The sequence below is a fragment of the Manis pentadactyla genome, chromosome 4 (genome assembly GCF_030020395.1).
Source record: "Manis pentadactyla isolate mManPen7 chromosome 4, mManPen7.hap1, whole genome shotgun sequence".
Classification (NCBI taxonomy): domain Eukaryota; kingdom Metazoa; phylum Chordata; class Mammalia; order Pholidota; family Manidae; genus Manis; species Manis pentadactyla.
The window spans coordinates 93,369,522-93,387,165 of NC_080022.1; the positions used below are offsets into that span (position 1 = coordinate 93,369,522).

At 37.9% G+C, this 17,644-nt stretch overlaps 1 protein-coding gene across 5 annotated transcripts in view; it reads right to left on the reverse strand.

Annotated features, from left to right (window-relative positions):
* The window catches only part of VAV3 (vav guanine nucleotide exchange factor 3), a 390,975-nt gene that overhangs the window by 11,153 nt on the left and 362,178 nt on the right, over positions 1–17,644 (reverse strand). For all 5 annotated transcript variants that reach the window (XM_057500482.1, XM_057500481.1, XM_036895319.2 and 2 more), the window contains 3 exons: positions 13,005–13,121; positions 12,371–12,458; positions 6,416–6,545 (listed from right to left, as the gene is read on the reverse strand). In XM_057500482.1, the coding sequence (XP_057356465.1) occupies positions 6,416–6,545; positions 12,371–12,458; positions 13,005–13,121 (335 nt within the window). The remainder of the gene's footprint in view (positions 1–6,415; positions 6,546–12,370; positions 12,459–13,004; positions 13,122–17,644) is intronic.

Below are 17,644 nucleotides of genomic sequence, written 5' to 3' on the forward strand. Positions count from 1 at the left end.
ATTTATAGGCATCTGGTTTATTGAGATGTGAAGTTAATTCTAAATCCTTACTCTTTAAAAACACATTTATTAAATAACTACTAATGTACCCAGTACTATGCCAAGGTGTTATCACGGATATGACAAATAAGACAGAGCATCTGACTTCAAAGGAACTTACATTAGTGAAGAGACAGACACATAGTGAAATGCAAATAAGATACGCAAATGATTTGTTTTGGATCAAGAATGCTAGGACTAGACTTTAGGGGCTAGTTTGAGCCCTTCCTAGTGAAATCTCCAATCTCCTGGTGGGTCAGGCCAAACACTTGTGCTATTCCATCTCATGTCTGATATGTCAGAGGGTCCTGTTGGATCACCTTCAAAACATATCACCTGCCTGGCTACATGCTGGTCCAAGTCACCAGCACCTCTCACCTGGACTGCTGCATGAGCCTCCTAACTGGTCTTCCTATTTCTACCTTGCTCCTCTCTTCCCCATGGTCTTTTTTTCAACACAGAAGCCAGAATAATCCTGTTGAAATTTAGAGCAGGTTTCTCCTTTACTTAAACCCCTCCAGTGGCTTCCCATTTCACCCCCATGTAAAAGCTGAAGTCTCTAAGTCCTCCCATGGCCTGGCCTCCCTTACCTCCCTGACTTTGTCCCTCCTGCTCTTCCTCTTGCACCTCCTGTCCTGACCACACTGCACATGTTACCATGCTCCTTCTTTTGCACTAGCTGGTCCTTCTCTCATTGCCTTGGGTCTCTACTCATGCCACCTTCACAATGACGCCGCCCTGATGGCCCAGAAGAGAGTTAGAGACACACACCATTAGAGCCAAGTGGCACAGAGAGAAAACTGGCTTTACTGGGAGGGTGATGTACAAAAAGAGAAGTAGGTAGAGGGCACTGGAGCCTCTCAACTCCCTTTGTCTTACTGCTTAGGTTGGGCACAGCTTGTCTGCACACAACCATGGTCAAGGTTTAGCAACCTGCTCTGCACACCAAGAGTGTATTTATGCGAGTTTATAATAACAGAAACTCTCTGCTCCGGACTGGATGTTTTTGTACCTCCTTCCCTGCCCCCTATTTATGCATGAAAACCAAATGCCTGACGTGATGGTATGAGGAGGTGGGCTGTTGGGAGGTGCTTAGGCCCTGAGGATGGAGCCCGCAGGCTCTCACCAGGCAGCTGAAAGTCTCCTGGCACCTGGATCTTGGCTTGCCAGCCCCCTGAATTGTGAGCGATAAATTCCTGTTGTTTTTAAGCCACTCAATCTATGGTATTTTGTTACCTGAACAGACTAAGACACTGGTCACATGAATGGTTTTATTAGAAAGGGGAGCTTCTGCAGCCAATGGTGGGTGTCAGCCTGTTCTCCTCCAGAGGAAGCTTGGACCTGCTCCATGTGCTTTCCGCTAGGCTATCGACAGGAGGAAAGGGGAGCCTCTAGCTTTGTTTCTCACCTGACCACCCAGCTACAACAGCAAGTCACCCCCAGCCCTCCTGAGTACCATTACCTTATTATATTAGTTTTCCAAAGCACTCACCAACCCCTAACATAACATGTGATTTATTTCTTATCTCTTATCTGCCTTCCCCACCAGCATGTAGGTTCCACAAGGCAGAGGCTTCCAGCTCTATTTCTCATTGCTGTGTGTCCCCTGCAGTTTGCGTAGTGCCTGCCCTGGAGCAGTGAAGATCTGTTGTATGAATGACTACAGGGACCTTTGGAGGGGGCTGTTGGTGACAATGAAATAACTAAAGAAGGAAAAATAAGCTTTCTGCATTGTTCCTCAAAACTATGAGCCTGGTTTTATTAGGAGGGAAATATTAGGATGGAAATATTAGAAAGGAGAAAAAGAATTCCTGTCAATTTGATTGTTTTTTTACAGTAAACTTCTGTTGTTTTACAGTAAAGACATACTAGAAAAACCAAAGCCTTGGATCAGGGCTGCCACATGAGGGAACTACAGACAATTAGGGAGCCTGCTGAGCCACTGAATATGCACAGGTCCTAAGAATCTGTGCAAATTCAACCTCCAGAACATGTCCAAATCTGCCCCCTGTCCTAATCTCCTGTCACTAGTCAACTCTTGTCCAAAGCACCATTACCCCTGGCTTGCACCTACTGCAGTAGCTTCCTAACTCATCTCTTTTCTGTCCATGCCTCCCTCCAAGCCACTCTCACAGAGTAACCAGGGATTTTTTTAAAACAATGTAAATAATTCATATCATTTTCTGCTTATAAAACTGCTATACATTCCCATTGTGTATTTTAGAATCCACCTACTATGCTCCAAACATTTTGACTTCTTCCTAATTCCTTAAACATGCATACTTATTTACTGTTTAAAGTCCTTCACACAGCTCGTCCTTTACTGGGGCACTTCCCTGTTCTCCACAACCCCACACCCTGCCAATTCGTGTAGATTATTCTGTGAAATGTTCCTCAATTTGGGTGTGTCTGATTAGATTCAAATTATGCTTCCCGGGGGCAAGAATACCGCCGAAGTGGTGTGCATCCTCCTTAAAGCATCACATCAGAAGGCACATCACTGGTGATGGTGGCTCTGGTCACTTGGTTAAGGTGCTGCTATTTTCTTCTGTGATTAATACATTCTTAAGAGAAGATACTTTGAGATCATGTAAATGTAATGACAGCCAACATTTAAAAATATTAGCTTACTCTACTCTGTGGTACAACTAATTCTCCATAAATAAGAATTTGGGGGAAATGTTCAAGGTCTGCTTAAGGGTCAGGGAATAGCTAGTCATGCAACTTCTCCTAGTGCAATGATCCATTAACATTCTACCTTTCCTCCTCCTCCTATGGATACAAGAAAGAAACCTAGGATGCTATTTTTAAAAGAACATAATAAAATATCTCATCTCATTCCTTATCCACTGGATGAGAAAGCTGAGGTCCAGACAGGCTAAGTGACTTGCCTAAGGTCAGACAGCTACTCAGCAGCAGACCTGAAAATAATTAAGTGTTCATTGTACAGCAAGAAAGGTGAAAGTCAATCTGTGCCCTTCAGATATACAAGCCCTACGGGCACACCTGAAGCCATCTAAGCAGGGTAGCTATGGCCATTTGGGGAAGGTAATGGGATTCTCAACCAATCCACAGAACAGGGCAGAACATCTTCCCTGGAGCCACTGCAGTTTCTAGGGAAGCAGAACAGCTCACTGCAGTGCCTGAGTTCTCTTTGTTCTTTTCTCTTCCTTTCTCTCTTTCTTCTCTCTTGGCAATACTCTGAAGTCATTCCAAATGCAAAATTAAAGCCTCCCAGTCGTGGGAAAGAGCCTTGCCTTCAAGGGGCTCCTAACCTAGAAATGCTATGCTCCTTGCCCAATTCTCTGGACTTTACTGATGATCTGTTATCTATATTGATTTGGTTATCAAATCAAAAGATTACCCCCTTTTATATGTTACTATGCATTTGTAGGAGGTAGTTCTGTCATAATCTTATCATATTTTATAAGCTTTAAAAATAATTGTAAATCTGCCTAAGAACATTCTAACCTGGATGAATACAGAAGTGAGCAACCTCTTCTACAATGCCTGGGGACTTCCTTTTCCAAGGTGATTATACTATTTAAGAAAAAAAAAAAAAGAAAAATATAGCTGGTTTTGGGAGCTGACACTCCGATCTCATCCTCTACCGAGAACACAGATTGGCCTGAGGCTTTAGCTTGCCTGCTCTGCTTCCTCCAAGGCCTTTAGAAGTAATAGAGATGTCACTGCCTTGTTCAATCCAGGATCCCGAGGTAATACTTCTTGGTTAAAGTTATTTTTAGATGGTATTTAGCAGCATACCCAAAGCTATAACCCAGAGGTAAGGACTATAAAGACATCCTGCACAATCTTTCTCTACAATTCAGGCAGCATTTCCTCCTTTATACTTCCTGAGAAGCACAACATGCCTAACAGAAGCAATGCTTTAATTAAGGATTAACGCTATATCAGGACATGGTATGAAATAAGGGATATTTAAAAAATCATAAAAGCAAAGATATAAATTGCTGAGTTAATATCAGTATTCAACTCTTGGAAATATAGGAAATCAGTATTCAAAATATCAGTAACTCCACTCTTAGAAATATAGGAGAATGTTTGCTGTGTTAGAAGAGGAGTTACTAGTAGAAGTAGAAATGACAGAAGTGGTGGACTCAGTTGTTGCTGACTTTTATATCCGGCACTATGCTCTTTTATATGCAGCACCTAGTTTAATCCTCAAACTATCTTGGTGTTCTTCCCATTTGATCCAAAGTCAGCATAAAGTAAATAACATATTGGGATAATATAAATTTGATCTAAGATTATAAGCCCGCTTCACGGTGACAATGAAATAATCTTGGAAGGCAGATTACTATGCAATTATTGCTGAGTGACTGACACTCCAACTCCCTCACTTCTCTCCGGTCACTTTATGAATGAGATCTCAATCAGCCCATATAAAAATATCAAGCTCCCAACCCAGACTTGCCTGAGTCTCCTCAGTAAAATATAAGCTCCTTTGGGCAGGGACTTGTCTTACTAACTGGTATATCTCCATACCCAGAACAGTGTCTTCTCTGTATTAGTTATTTAATGTCTATCTATTGAAGAAATGAATAATTGATAAAGAACACCAAACTCTAACAAAGATTAAATTTGAAATTCTTTGCTTTTATTTCTCATTTACAAAAAGGTTCTTATAGAATGACTTGCCAGAGTCTCTTAAAAAGATTGGACATGGAATGTTTGAACTCACAACTCTATTTGTTGAAAAATTTCCCTGTAGCTCTTATGAATGTTGAAAATCATTCTGTTGGCTAACCAGAAGTCGTGTGACTCCATTCCTAGGGGCTAAACAAGTTTGAGCATTTAACACTTTGTTAAACACTGAAGACAAATTTAAATCAGGCAACTTCATTCATCGTTGGACAACATTCTCTGAGCATCTACATGAGCCAAGCACAGAGGAAGTGCCTGGGAATGAGCACACAGTGAAGTCGGAGGGTCAGTGGCCTTCTGCTCTTGTGGGATGTCTCCCTGATTGCCAAGGCTTCCTTGGCTCTCTACAACTAACTGAACAACTCAGAAGTCAGTATACCTGACCTCCTTGACAACCTGTATTATCTCCTGCTGCTCTGAAAGCAAGGGTAAAGACAGCTGAAAATTATGCTTTCATGTAGGGAAAAATGTCATAACTTTGGGAGACATTTTAGAAACTTGTAGAAAAATTGTTTTTCAAGGGAAAACTTCCATTTGGGGATGAGCAAAAGTTATGGGTTATATGAGAATCTAAGATAACTGATTAACACTAGGCTGGAAGGAGGAAAGAAGAAAGGAAGGAAGGGAGGGAGGGAGGAATTTCAATAGGCATTTAGTTTCTACATGAAGTGTGCTCTGACTACTTTGCACGAGCTTGGTCATTTACCACTGATCCTTGTGAACAGAACAGCTATTAAGTTATACAAATAAAAATAAAACCTGTCAGTGGATGTGACAAATAACTCGTATATTTACTTACACTGAAGTGTATGAATGTTTACAGATGTCACTAGAGCCTTCAGCACTACCAGCCTCTGCTTTTAGGGAAAATAAGCTAAAGTTATATTATACCATGCAAATTCTTTTTTCAAATACTTTCAGATATTCCTGTTTTGCTTAGGCTAAGAGTAATAAAATTCATTTCTCCTCCAAAAGGCTTTTAATTTTTAAAAAATGATATTAAAATAAGGGAATGAAATCACACTTTGTTCATAGCATCTTTCATCACAATGTCCTCTTTACCTGCTCTATCTACCTCCAGGAACATTATATGACATTAAATGGTGATGAGAAAAAAGTTTCTGACTTGAACTACACTGAAAACTAACATGCTCTTGGTTTGTGTGCTAATCTTTTGGGATTAGTTGTGACACAGTGCTCATTCTGAAAGCAAGTTGTAATGTACACTCGTAAATACTGGTGTCAGGGGAAACAGGCTTCAGCCATTTCAAAATTCTGAAAGTGATCACTGCAAGAGAATCATAAGCAGACGGATACTGGGCTAGATGATGGAGCCGTGCACCAGGGCCTGCCTTGCTTAAATACTGTCACTCAAACAGCCTTACTAGCAAAACACGTTATCAGCTAAAGAGAGTCTGGCTAAGAGAGAAGTCAGGGAAGAGCACAAAACTTGCATGTTAACATACTCTTTACAATTCTGATGGATTTCTGAATACAAACATGATTTTAATTTGGCATAAAGAACTATTCCTAGACATGTTCATAAACCTGTCGGTCCATCTGATTCTGCTTAGCTCCAGAAAAAAGTCCTGGCTAAATGCATTGGCATATTGACTAGTTCTATTTCAAAGCTTGGAGTGACGATGTTTAAGGCTATAGCGCCTTCAATCCTTACGGGACAACAAATCATGTTCTTAATTACGATACTCACAGCTGTGGCCTGCCCTGTTACCCCTCTGCCCGGCGGAGTGTTCTGGCTCCTTGTACGGGAACTGTAGAGTTGTATCCAGGGTTCTAAAGCCTTCTTTAAGAGAATGGTGCTTGTAGTACTCCACAAGTTCCTTTAGGAAAAAAGGATCAAAGATTACTTTTGATAAGGATAGTTTCATTCTCAAACACATGACCTCCTTGACACATAAATATATACAATATAAGGATTATCAATTTAATGCTAAATGTTCCATACGTATATGGAAAAGTAAATGATTATCTCGCCCTACTGTCTGGATGTGCATGACGCCCAACTAGTAACTGTCCTTGGTACTCAGGCCATTTATAACGGGAGTTACCTCCTGCTGTTACTCACGGATGGAGAACATCCTGTTCATCTTCAGTCAGATGTGATAAATAAAAAGAAGCCATACTAACCTTAAGTTCAGAACAGTAATTATTGTTCTCACTTATGAAATATTTGCCTTTCTAGACAAAAATAAAGGGAACAGCTGTTTGCTGAATGTATAGCAATTTCTAGTTCCCTGCAGTTTCTTTCAACCTAGCAGAAAAATAAACTTGATCCTAATGTACTTTTCCATGGTAAACCAAAGTTGATAAACCACAAATGCTATTTGATACTGTTCCTGGCTTACAATGAAGTATGAGTGCCCCTCTCACAGCTCTGCTTATCATCTGGTACTTACAGAGGTCAATAATGTAATTATTTCCAATTTTCTTTTATACCTAACTTGTTCTAAATACATCTAAGCCTAACGTAACAACCACCCACCATCTTTCACACTAATATATCGGGAAATCTCTCTGAGATGCTAGTTTCACAGATTCTGCACAAAGCTGAATCCCTCTACTTTAAACAGAAATTGAGTAATAATTAATTCATAGTAGAAAAAATGTGTCCTCTCACAAAAGTGTGGATATAAAGGTTCTTACAAACACCTGAAATAAACATAAAAGCAAAATCACTTTTATCCTAATTATTCAGTGCTTCTATTACAGCACTACTGTTTAAAACAAACAGTATAAAAGCAATTCATTTCTTCTAAAAATCAGTCATCAACTCAATTCAGTGGTTATGTTCAGAGTTCCTGAAACCAATCAATCGAACCAAAAATCACCCAACAGAAGAAAAAGAGAACCATCAATCCTTGATTTATTATTTATTACTGAACTCAGATTAGTTAAGGAATGCCCTGCGTGGGGAGTTTCAGGGGGCCTCAAAGATTATGAAGACAAGGTTCCTGCCCTCCAGGAGTTCTCACCCTTGAAGAAAAGTGAGGGGTTATGGGCATCCAAAGGCAAGAAAGAGAACTCCTATTTTTGAGTGCAGTGGAGTGGATCAGGGAAGAGTTCATGAAGTGGCTTGGCTTAAGTTGAAGAAGAGGTAAACTTTCAAACCCAGGAAGGAGAAAAGGATTATTTTAAGTAGAGCAGACAGGCTGGGAGCAGACATAAAGGTGATAAAGTAAAGGCCACATTCATAAATGAAAAGCAGCTTGGTTTGGCTACAGCACTGGATAAAGCAAATGGTGATTCTTCATCTCCCACATCTGTAAAATGGAGACAATAAACCATTTCACAGACTATACTAAAGAATGTAGAAAGTGCCTGATATATATGAGTAATTATAACAGCTACCATGACCCCATGTCCCAGGCCTTTTTTTATATAGTTTCTTGCAATCTTCACATAAGAAATAAGAGCTGAGCCTTGTCCTCACTAATGCTTAAGGTTCAATGAGATTAACTAAGTTGTGCAAGGCTGTATAGCTGGTGTCTGTCTCCAAAGTGTGTGTTCTTAACTACATTATACTATAAGCAAATAGAACCTGGCAAATGTAAATACACAAAAGGGAGGCAAAAGGGAAAGCGCATCTGGTAAGTGTCCATGACACATCAAGAATTTTATTTTCTTATAACTAAGATGGTAGGGCTATACACACATTACATTTTTAACTTAAAAAAAAAAAATTCTCCCATCTTTTCTTCCTTCCTTGGCCCAGATTCATGGGTTCTTGATGTAACAAAGGAATTTGGAATCTGACCAACTTTTAAAAGGAACAAAAAAATGTCAAAATACCAGATACATGTTTATATCCTCAAAATGACTTCAATGATCAGAACATGGCATTTGTATTATGGTGATTTTAACATGGTTTGCAAAGGCAAAATCTGGAATTAAATTCAACTTAGAGACCAATATTACTAATTATTATTATTGTTAAATAAAAGGCAAGATTTGGTAAGGTCTCTGGAAGAACTGCACACATACATATTTTACTGCTTATGCAAATGATATCAGTTGTTCTCTTAATGTTACTATTTACACTGAGTAAAATGTGTTCTTGTTTTAGCAAAAATATGAACATAAATCTGAAAGTAATTATAAGCCAATATATTTGAACTTCAATTTAATTTTGTTACAAGCAATATGAATTTTAAGCATCACACTGAATTAGTATGAATTAAAGTTTCTATGCAGTTGGCTAGAAATTATAGAATTATCACAAAAGGACTTGGTGATCATTTAATACCCACCCATCTCCAAATTTCATAGAAGGAAAAATGACTTGCACGCAGCTGGGTAAGCTACAAAACACTTATCGCTTCACTAAGCATGGAAGATATTTTTGTCCCATTTCCAGTCTTATGAGGGTAAATCTTCCTACACGTTTCTCACCGGGCAGAATTAAATACTGCCACTATGGGTCTTTTCCAAGTTGTGTCTTCACGCTTTCTGTATTGTAGTCTAATCTACCCCCTGCTTTAGCAGTCATTGACCTTCAGGTACTACAAGTAAATAAGAAGACTCTAAACAAAAGAAATCGCTAAGCTTTCCTTATCTCACACTGACACAGCAGTGTCAACAATCCAAGTCTCTGAAAAATAATGAGTGAGAGCCAGTCGTTCCAATTACCAAGGAAACAGGCAATGGAGATGATTTATAAACAGCATTTGGACATGGACTGTCTTGCATAAATGAAAATTAGAACAAAATTAATGCCTTGTAATCTAGATCTGGAAATTCATTTAGAATTTGACTTTAATGACTAAGAAAAAAAAAAGATTTGATTAACCAAGCTTTGAAACCTAAGGGGAAAAGGTTAGGTCATAACCATCTAAGGTCAGTCTTCTCTTTGAAAGTGGCTAATTTAAAACAAGTTCTGGAGTTTGCTTGCATTTCATATCCTATCCAAATCAGAATTTAATTCTAGATCCTAATAAGTTTCCTGGGTAGAAGAATATAGTTTTACCACCCATTATGGGAGGTTACTGAACTGTTCTTAAGAAACAACTCAAAGATTACTACATACTTACAATGGGAATTGTGTCATTGGATACCAACATGATGAAAGGCAGCTCCTTGAAGCTGGATAATCCTAACTTAGAGATTCCCCCATATTGCCAGAATGCAGTAAGAGGTGCCCATTAACTCTCTACTTCCTTCCAACGGGGCTGGTTACTGAATTAGCAACCATCCCTTCTGATCAAGTATCCTTGCGGCATTTCCCAGTTTAGGCTCAAAGGACAGCACTATTGTGACAGTCTTGGTACAGACAGGTTTACTAATTTGAAAGCTTTTTTAAGAATAGTAGAGTCCTTTCAAATTCTGCAAAACACACAGTGATTCACATAGTAAAAACTGAATATAAATTTGCTCAACAGATGAGCAAAAACAAAGAGGAGGGGCAGTTCCAGACTAGAGTTCAACTGTCTCTTCAGCAGTTTTTATAGTTATTGACTAAACCTGACAAAAGTATGTAACTACAACTGAGCTTTATGAGCTCTTTGTCTTTCTTTTTACAGTTACATCGTTTTGCTGTTTTTTAGTTTCATTGTAGTTATGCTATTAATTTGTTATTGTCTCCCTTTAACCCATTGTGCTATGCATGTGCTTCTTTACAAAAGATCCCTAGACACGGAGGAAAAAAACATAGGCATGTGTCTCTAGCAGTGACATTTCTGATATTTGATACATACCATGTAAGGGGAGCTTATTTTTTGCTCTGTAACAAACACTTTTAATTTCCTTTCCAGAACATCATTGCAGAAACTTTCACTGCTCTCTGGTAAAAATTGTTTGATTTCTGGGTTTCAATAGCTGTACTATAATCAAAGCTTTATATGCAGATAGGAACTTGAAGATCTATGTCCCCTAGCCCAAGTCACATGGTATTTACTGGCTTTTCCCATTTAACCTTAGCGACTGACAAACTTTCTTGAGGTGCACCCAGGTGACACAAAAGCTGAATCGATTGGCCCTTTCCAGCGACTATTCCTTTCATCCTCCGCTGGTCTCCTCTGATGGGAGTTCTTTTTGTTACTTTCAAAGTTGGCAAGGCCTGCAGTCATCTTTGGCCCTACAGCATTTTTTTTTTTGAATCTCATATTAACTGTAAGACTGTGGAGTAGCCTCATTATCATCCACGGAAGTTCTGCAGGTGAAAGCTCAAGCTGATGTGTCTGGCAGCAGTGTGGAGGCCCCCTGTGCATGCTTTTATCATGTCTCAGCTGGGGCTGTCATTCATTATTTGTGCATCCACTTGCCGCCTCCCTCCTAGGTTTTCATTTTAGGAAGAACCTCCTCAGGTCCAGTTCTCTCTGTGCACAGCCTGCTTGTTCCAATAGCACATGAGTCACTTTCAGCAAGGATGGTGCCTGGATCTCAGTTACAAATTTGACAGGGTTTACATTTCTCCAGGACATGTTCCTACTGCCCATCCTTAGCTTCTGAATTGGGACTGTGATATTTATGTCCAGAGAAGTTTGCTCAGTGTTCTTTCAACTCAAGATGCTTCAATTTCTTTAAAACACTAATCCCTTTCTTGAAGCAGTGCTAGATTTTCAGACAAGGCTTTCAAGCTGGTCTATTTTGTAAGACTCTCTTATACTCAGTTTTAACTTTAATGTTAACATCTGCAAAGTGCTTTGAGATGTTTTCCGGAAGGATGCAATACGTATAATTTGATTGATGGTTCAATCAATGAGTGGTCCTTCCCAATGTTACTCAAAGTACTTAGCAGAGCGCTACAAATGCATTTTATGTCCTATATCCAAATTGTTCATTATCTCAAAGAACTCTCTCAAACTTGAGACAACTTTGAAGGAAATATGAACTTTTCCTTTACTGTCAGCAATACATATCTAATAACATATATGCATTGTTTATATGGTATATACATATTCTTATATGCCAATAATTACTATTAAGTTGTGATTTTTTTAAACTGAGAATTAATAAAACAATCTTTGTTCATTTGAAGTAGCTTGGTAAATTGTTCTATTGCAATTTAAACATAAAATTGCTATGAAATATCAACCATGGTATGGTTAAAAGGTTACCCTATTAATGTTTAATTGCCTAAGGTAATGAAGGAGAACAACAGCACAAATAATTTAAAATAGCAGAAAATACAAAAAGCTGTTCCATTTGACATTATATTGCATTTCATATGAACTAAACCTAAATAAACCTAGAGGTATTTTCATATTACAACTTTTTATGTTATAATTTAAAATACCTTTCCCCTGCTTGAATGAGGAAATAGAGGCAGAAGAAGGAAGAGGAGGGAAGAAATGCATATTAAACCTTTTCTGTGTGTCATTCAAACATGAGGCAAAACACACAAAAACTGAAAGGTGATTATACTGGCATTTGTCTATTGCTGAAAGAATCATAAATAGTGCGGACTCTGAAGAAGTATCTAAAACTTGCAAATTTAGTTTACTGTGAAAAATAGGACTAGGGTAACATACAACTTAATTGGAATTCTTAAAATCAGAATTTTCAGGATTCTGCTGCAAAATTAGAGTGTGATTCTCTCTAAAATAACTTTTCAGTGTGCAAAATTTCCAAAAATCTATAAAATTATACTGACCTTTCTAATAAGAGAAAAATAAGGACCACAGATTGAAAAGAACTAATCAATGCTTACCATTAAACTTTTAAATTTTCTATTTTCTGCAATGTGAAAAAAGCCATCTCTTGTTAAAATCTTGATGTGCTTTGCTTCATTATTATACCTGTGGGCAATGAATAACGTATGAATATAAATGTGTTTTTAATCAGCAGAAATCAATAATTACCAGAGGGCATGCCCCAACAACATTATCGGAATTAATTCTGAGGACAAAATATATACCTATGCCAATACACTGGTGACAGCTAATTAACGAAATATATTTACTAGATTGGTTGGAGATACAACCGATATTTGAATTGAGATAGGGGTTAGTTTGACCAATCGTTATGCTCAATTTATTTAGTAAGTACAGTTTAAAAATATACTAATTTATATTCTTAGAATTTACTAAAAACATACACATATCAAATCACCAAAATACCACATTATGAAAGAAATCTAATATGCCAATTAGCAGCCTATAACACTTAATACTGTTTTTTCTAACAGATATTTTCAAGTATTAATAAACTGTCTGGATAGATGCATTATTTCTGCAGCAATTAGAACCTGGTTTTCAACTTCAGTGTTATACATGTCAGATGGTCTAGGCAATTATGAAAACAGAAAATCTATTTCTGTAAAAGTAAGTACTTGTCCTACTTACTTAATGCTAATTGCATATTCTCCTGACTCTTTGGTCCTGTGCCTCACAAGGTAAGTACTATTTACCCTATTAATAAGTTCAGTCTCTGCCTGCAATCTTTCCATTGCTCCAGCATACCTGTAAGAAACGACACAGAAAATCTGGGTTATGTACCTAGAAGGGAACAGAAGCTAAAAATAAGTATCTGTCAGGATTTTAATTTAGTGGCAGATTTGGGCTGTTTTAATGTCTACTAACTAATTACATTGCCTCAAAAATTAATGCAGAAAAAAAGTTCTTTACTACATCCAAACACAAGTGCTCTACAAAGCCAACAACAGTAAAGTGCACAGTGCCTCACATGCGGTAAGCACCAGTAGGTATTTATCAAATAAATAAGGAGGAGAAGAGAAGAGTGAGAAGATATTGAGTTGGGAAGAGAGTTGTGGGGAGTTTAGGGGGAAGTAGGAAAAAGACTTGTAGGGAAGGAATGCCCTGTGTGAAACATACACGTGTACACACACACGCACACACACACCCTTCCAAAACCTCACCTTTCCTATGTACGCTGTCAAATGAAATCTCCCTTGCACATCTTTTAAGGACAATCTCAGTGACAACTTAAACTCCTTTTAGATAAATATTTTTTGGATGTAAGATTAAAGTTTGTGGTCTACAAGTTTGATAACCAATGTTCTTAAGAAACTGGTAGTAGTAAAATTTATTTTCAAAACCAGAATTCAGTTCTTCCTAAACTATGTTGGCCTTAATCATACCTAAATTCCACAACAATAATAATAAAAGGCCTAAATTCAATTATTCAGTGACCCTTCACATCAAATATAGGATTGACATTTACTGGCAAAATATATCAGAGATTTTGGGCAACAAAAATGAAAGGAAAAATTTTTATGCTTAGATTGGCTCTCTTTCAAAGCTATTCATGAATTGATATTCCAGAAAATTCTGATTCACATATAGACACATGTAACTCATATGAGGTTTCCATCAAATACAGACCAAGAGATACGGGCATTTTATGCAGATGGCACTTTGGGTTAAAAGCACAGTATAATGACCTCTGAATTCTTAGTACCTAGTATGATCTCACACATTCTCCTCCCCAATATTATCTCTTACAACCCCTTCTTCACTAGTCTCCAGTCTTCTCCAGGTCTAGGAATTCAAGCTCCTTTTGATCTTGGAGACTTCACATAGACTGAATCCTTGTCTGGAAAACACTTAACTCCTTACTCAATGTGCATTTCCCCACATCGTTCAGGTTTAGAGAGAGGTCTTTACTGACCGTTCCATCTAAAGAATGTTGTCCTGCATCTCACACTCCCCACTCCACTGTTCTCTTTATACCATCCCTAATTTCCTGTCTGGCTCTTACTACAATTACTACATAGTATATGCCTATCTATGTTTTAGTCAAAGTAACACATGAATATTAATTATTATCTAAAGGTCAATGCCTACTATACTAATAATAATGAAAAAGCAGCATTACCCCATCTTATCAGCATTCTGCTCAAGTCCCATTTCAAGCAGTTTACCTATTTTTTCTTATTCTACTTGTATATTTCTACATAGCATGATTAAAGTATAATTTCTTCATTTATCCATTTTAGATGTCAGGAAGGAAAAGCCTTGTTTTCCCACTCATGCTCTTTGCTTCACAGTGCGCCTCCTCACTCTTCTTTCTCGAACCTCTACAAAGCCAAGCCATCATCTGGCCCAGTTTTGTCATGCTGTCACATCCAAGGAATATCTGACATCCAAAAAAAAATTCCTCAAGGTTTTGTTTGCTCAAGCGTCTTTGTCTCGATCAGAAGTCCTTTCCAAATTCTCCAAGAGAATTATAAACCCCTCAAGAATACATTTTTCAACATCACATACAGTTTTGTTCATTATTTTCTATAGAGAAAGTCATTTCTCCTGAGCCGTCTGCCCTCTTGGCCCAGTCAACACTGCCTGCTCGCTAAGCCTCCTGATCTACTGTAGTCCTGGGACATCCCTTTACTCCCATTTCCTGAATTCTGACTCTCCCTCTTTCTTGGTTTACCAGCTCATCCTTTGGCTTCCTATAAATGGATACACGGCATATAATAATCAGAAGGCCTTATGTCTATGAAAATATTCTTATTTTACTTAATAATACTTAATTCAGAATTTGACTAAAGGATATAGAATCCTAGGTGAGAAATCTACTTTGCTTCTCAAATTTTAAGGCATTGTTCTATTGCCTTTAAATTTCCAATTACATTCCATTCTGATTTCTGGTTGTTTGTATGTGATCTAATGTTTTATTCTTCCTGGAAAGTTTTATATTCTTTGTTTACTCTGCATTGCAAAATTTCGTGATGTTTGGGTTACTTGCTGTGACTTTTTTTTAGTTCAATATTGTCCCAGCCTCTCAAAATCATCTTTTTTGATTAAGAACCATATATCCTTCTATAAAAAATTTTTGTATCATATCTTTGATAATTGCTGCTCTCAATTATTAAATGATCTCTTTCTGAACTTCCTGCTAATTGAATCTTGTACTTCCTAGGTCAATTGTCCAATTTCTGTATCTTTTCTCCCATGTTATCTTTCTCTTTGATTTTCTGGAGGACTTTGTTCAACCCTATATTCCAACTCCTCTACTCAGTAATTAATTTAGAAGACCTCTTTCTTGTTCTCTGATTGTTCCTTTTATGAAAAATCTAGCTCACTTCCATGGATATATTGTTCTCTCTTAATTCTGAGAATATAAATGAAAGATTTTTAAAACAAAGTTTTGTTCTGCTCATTTTAATGTCTGTATTTTCTTCAAGTTTCTTTTTTTCATTTTCAGATATTTGAGAGAGACTTGAACTAGAGGACAAATAAAATACCTCTAGTTCAAGTCTCTCTCAAATGTCTGGTTACTCTTTGTTTTCTGTTCATATTTAAGAGGGAGGTATCCAAGAACACACTGGAAGCTCTGTCTGGGCACCAGCGTAGGCTCGCTGGAAAGGAACCTGACCACTTGGAAATAACCTGATGGTGGGGCTGGAAAGCACCTAAATGTTAGGATTTTAGGTTTTTACTCTGAGTTTATTCCGTCTCTTTAGAGAAAAACCTTCCAAGCTCCTGTCTGGATGCAAGGATGTAAGGTCTGTGGGAGACCCAATCATCAGAGGAACTGAGCTGTACAAAGGGACTGGGGGTCATCAGGCAGTTCACAGCGTTTCCTTAATCTGATCCCTGCTTTCAGTGCTGCACCTGCCCCAGTCCTTCACTGGGCTGCTCCTTCCACATCTAGGCCCTATATGGCTCAGTTTTTCCACACAATACGCCTTCTAACTCCAGTGTGTCCTTCTAGGGTAGGGAAAAGTACATCTCCTATTTGGAGGATGGGGTAGGGGCCTTGACATCTGTAGCCTGTTCGTCATGTGGCTTTTCAGACAGTTTCCCAGATGTAAGCCCCATGCCTAACCCTTGCCTTCATGATACCCAAAAGTACAAATTGTTGAAGGTAATCATCTTGATTTTCTATTTTATTTCATGGCCTATGCAAGAGACAAAGTTTACTTTGTGGGAACAATTTGTTTTTAAATGTGAATGTAATGAATAGACAATACTGTTGGTGATATTCAACTTCTTAAAGACTTGAGAACCACATGTCATCATGCAGTGTGTTTTTCTCTCAACAGTTTAGTATTTCTTAAATCGAAGATTCCGTTTTTCTGGCATAGTTATTTTGTTCCCTAGCAGAAGGCATTTCCCATGAAACTGCCTACTTAGTGTGAATAAACTGTCCAAGTTGCCCAAGAAAAAAAATTAATTTAAAAATTCTACTATGAAATGTATTTCTTTCTTTCTTTTTTTCCTATTTTCCCTCGTCTGACCATCTTGATTTCTTTGATCATTAGGAACAATGTTATTCTAACCTGTCATATTTTCAGTAGAATTTTACATATTAGCAAGGGTGCTTTAAAACAAAAGGTTCAAAAGCTAATCTCCTGTGCCCCGCATGGTTCCCAGGTAACTTATCAGTTTATTTCATAAAATCCATGCAGTTTGTAGCACTGAGTTTAGCTCCCAAATCATTATGCCTAGTTACATGAAATATAGAAAAAGAAAAGAGAAAAAAACTAATCATCACACTCATGATTTTACCAGTTCTTGATGTTTTTCAGTTTGATTCTCCATGTTATCAGCTCTCTTCTCCAAATTTAACTCTTGTCAGGATTACAGTTTTAATTCCATAGAAACTAAGATCTCAAGTGTGTCTTAAACACAGTAAAAATGTAGCAAAGATTCCAAGTCCTATGTCCTATCACAAACCTGCCACAATTTCTTGAGCCAGCTCAGTGCTGAAGCACTGAGAAGGGGCCCTGAGAAAGCTGATACTGACCACACAAGGCAGATGAGACTGGCGCGGGGCAGCAAGAGGGCTGAGGAGGAGACCCCATACTTTGGACAATGATTCCTACAGCAACATGGTATTTTCCATGCTTTGATTGTGCAACAGAAAATAATCAAATTATTTTAAAAACACCAGACAACTCAGGTGCTAACTACCTTTGCAAACTGAACTAGTGCTGTATATTCCCAGAATATCTCACTTACATACACACCCTCATATCTCATTTGTATGCATATGCTTCAGTGGCAAGAAAATGAAAACA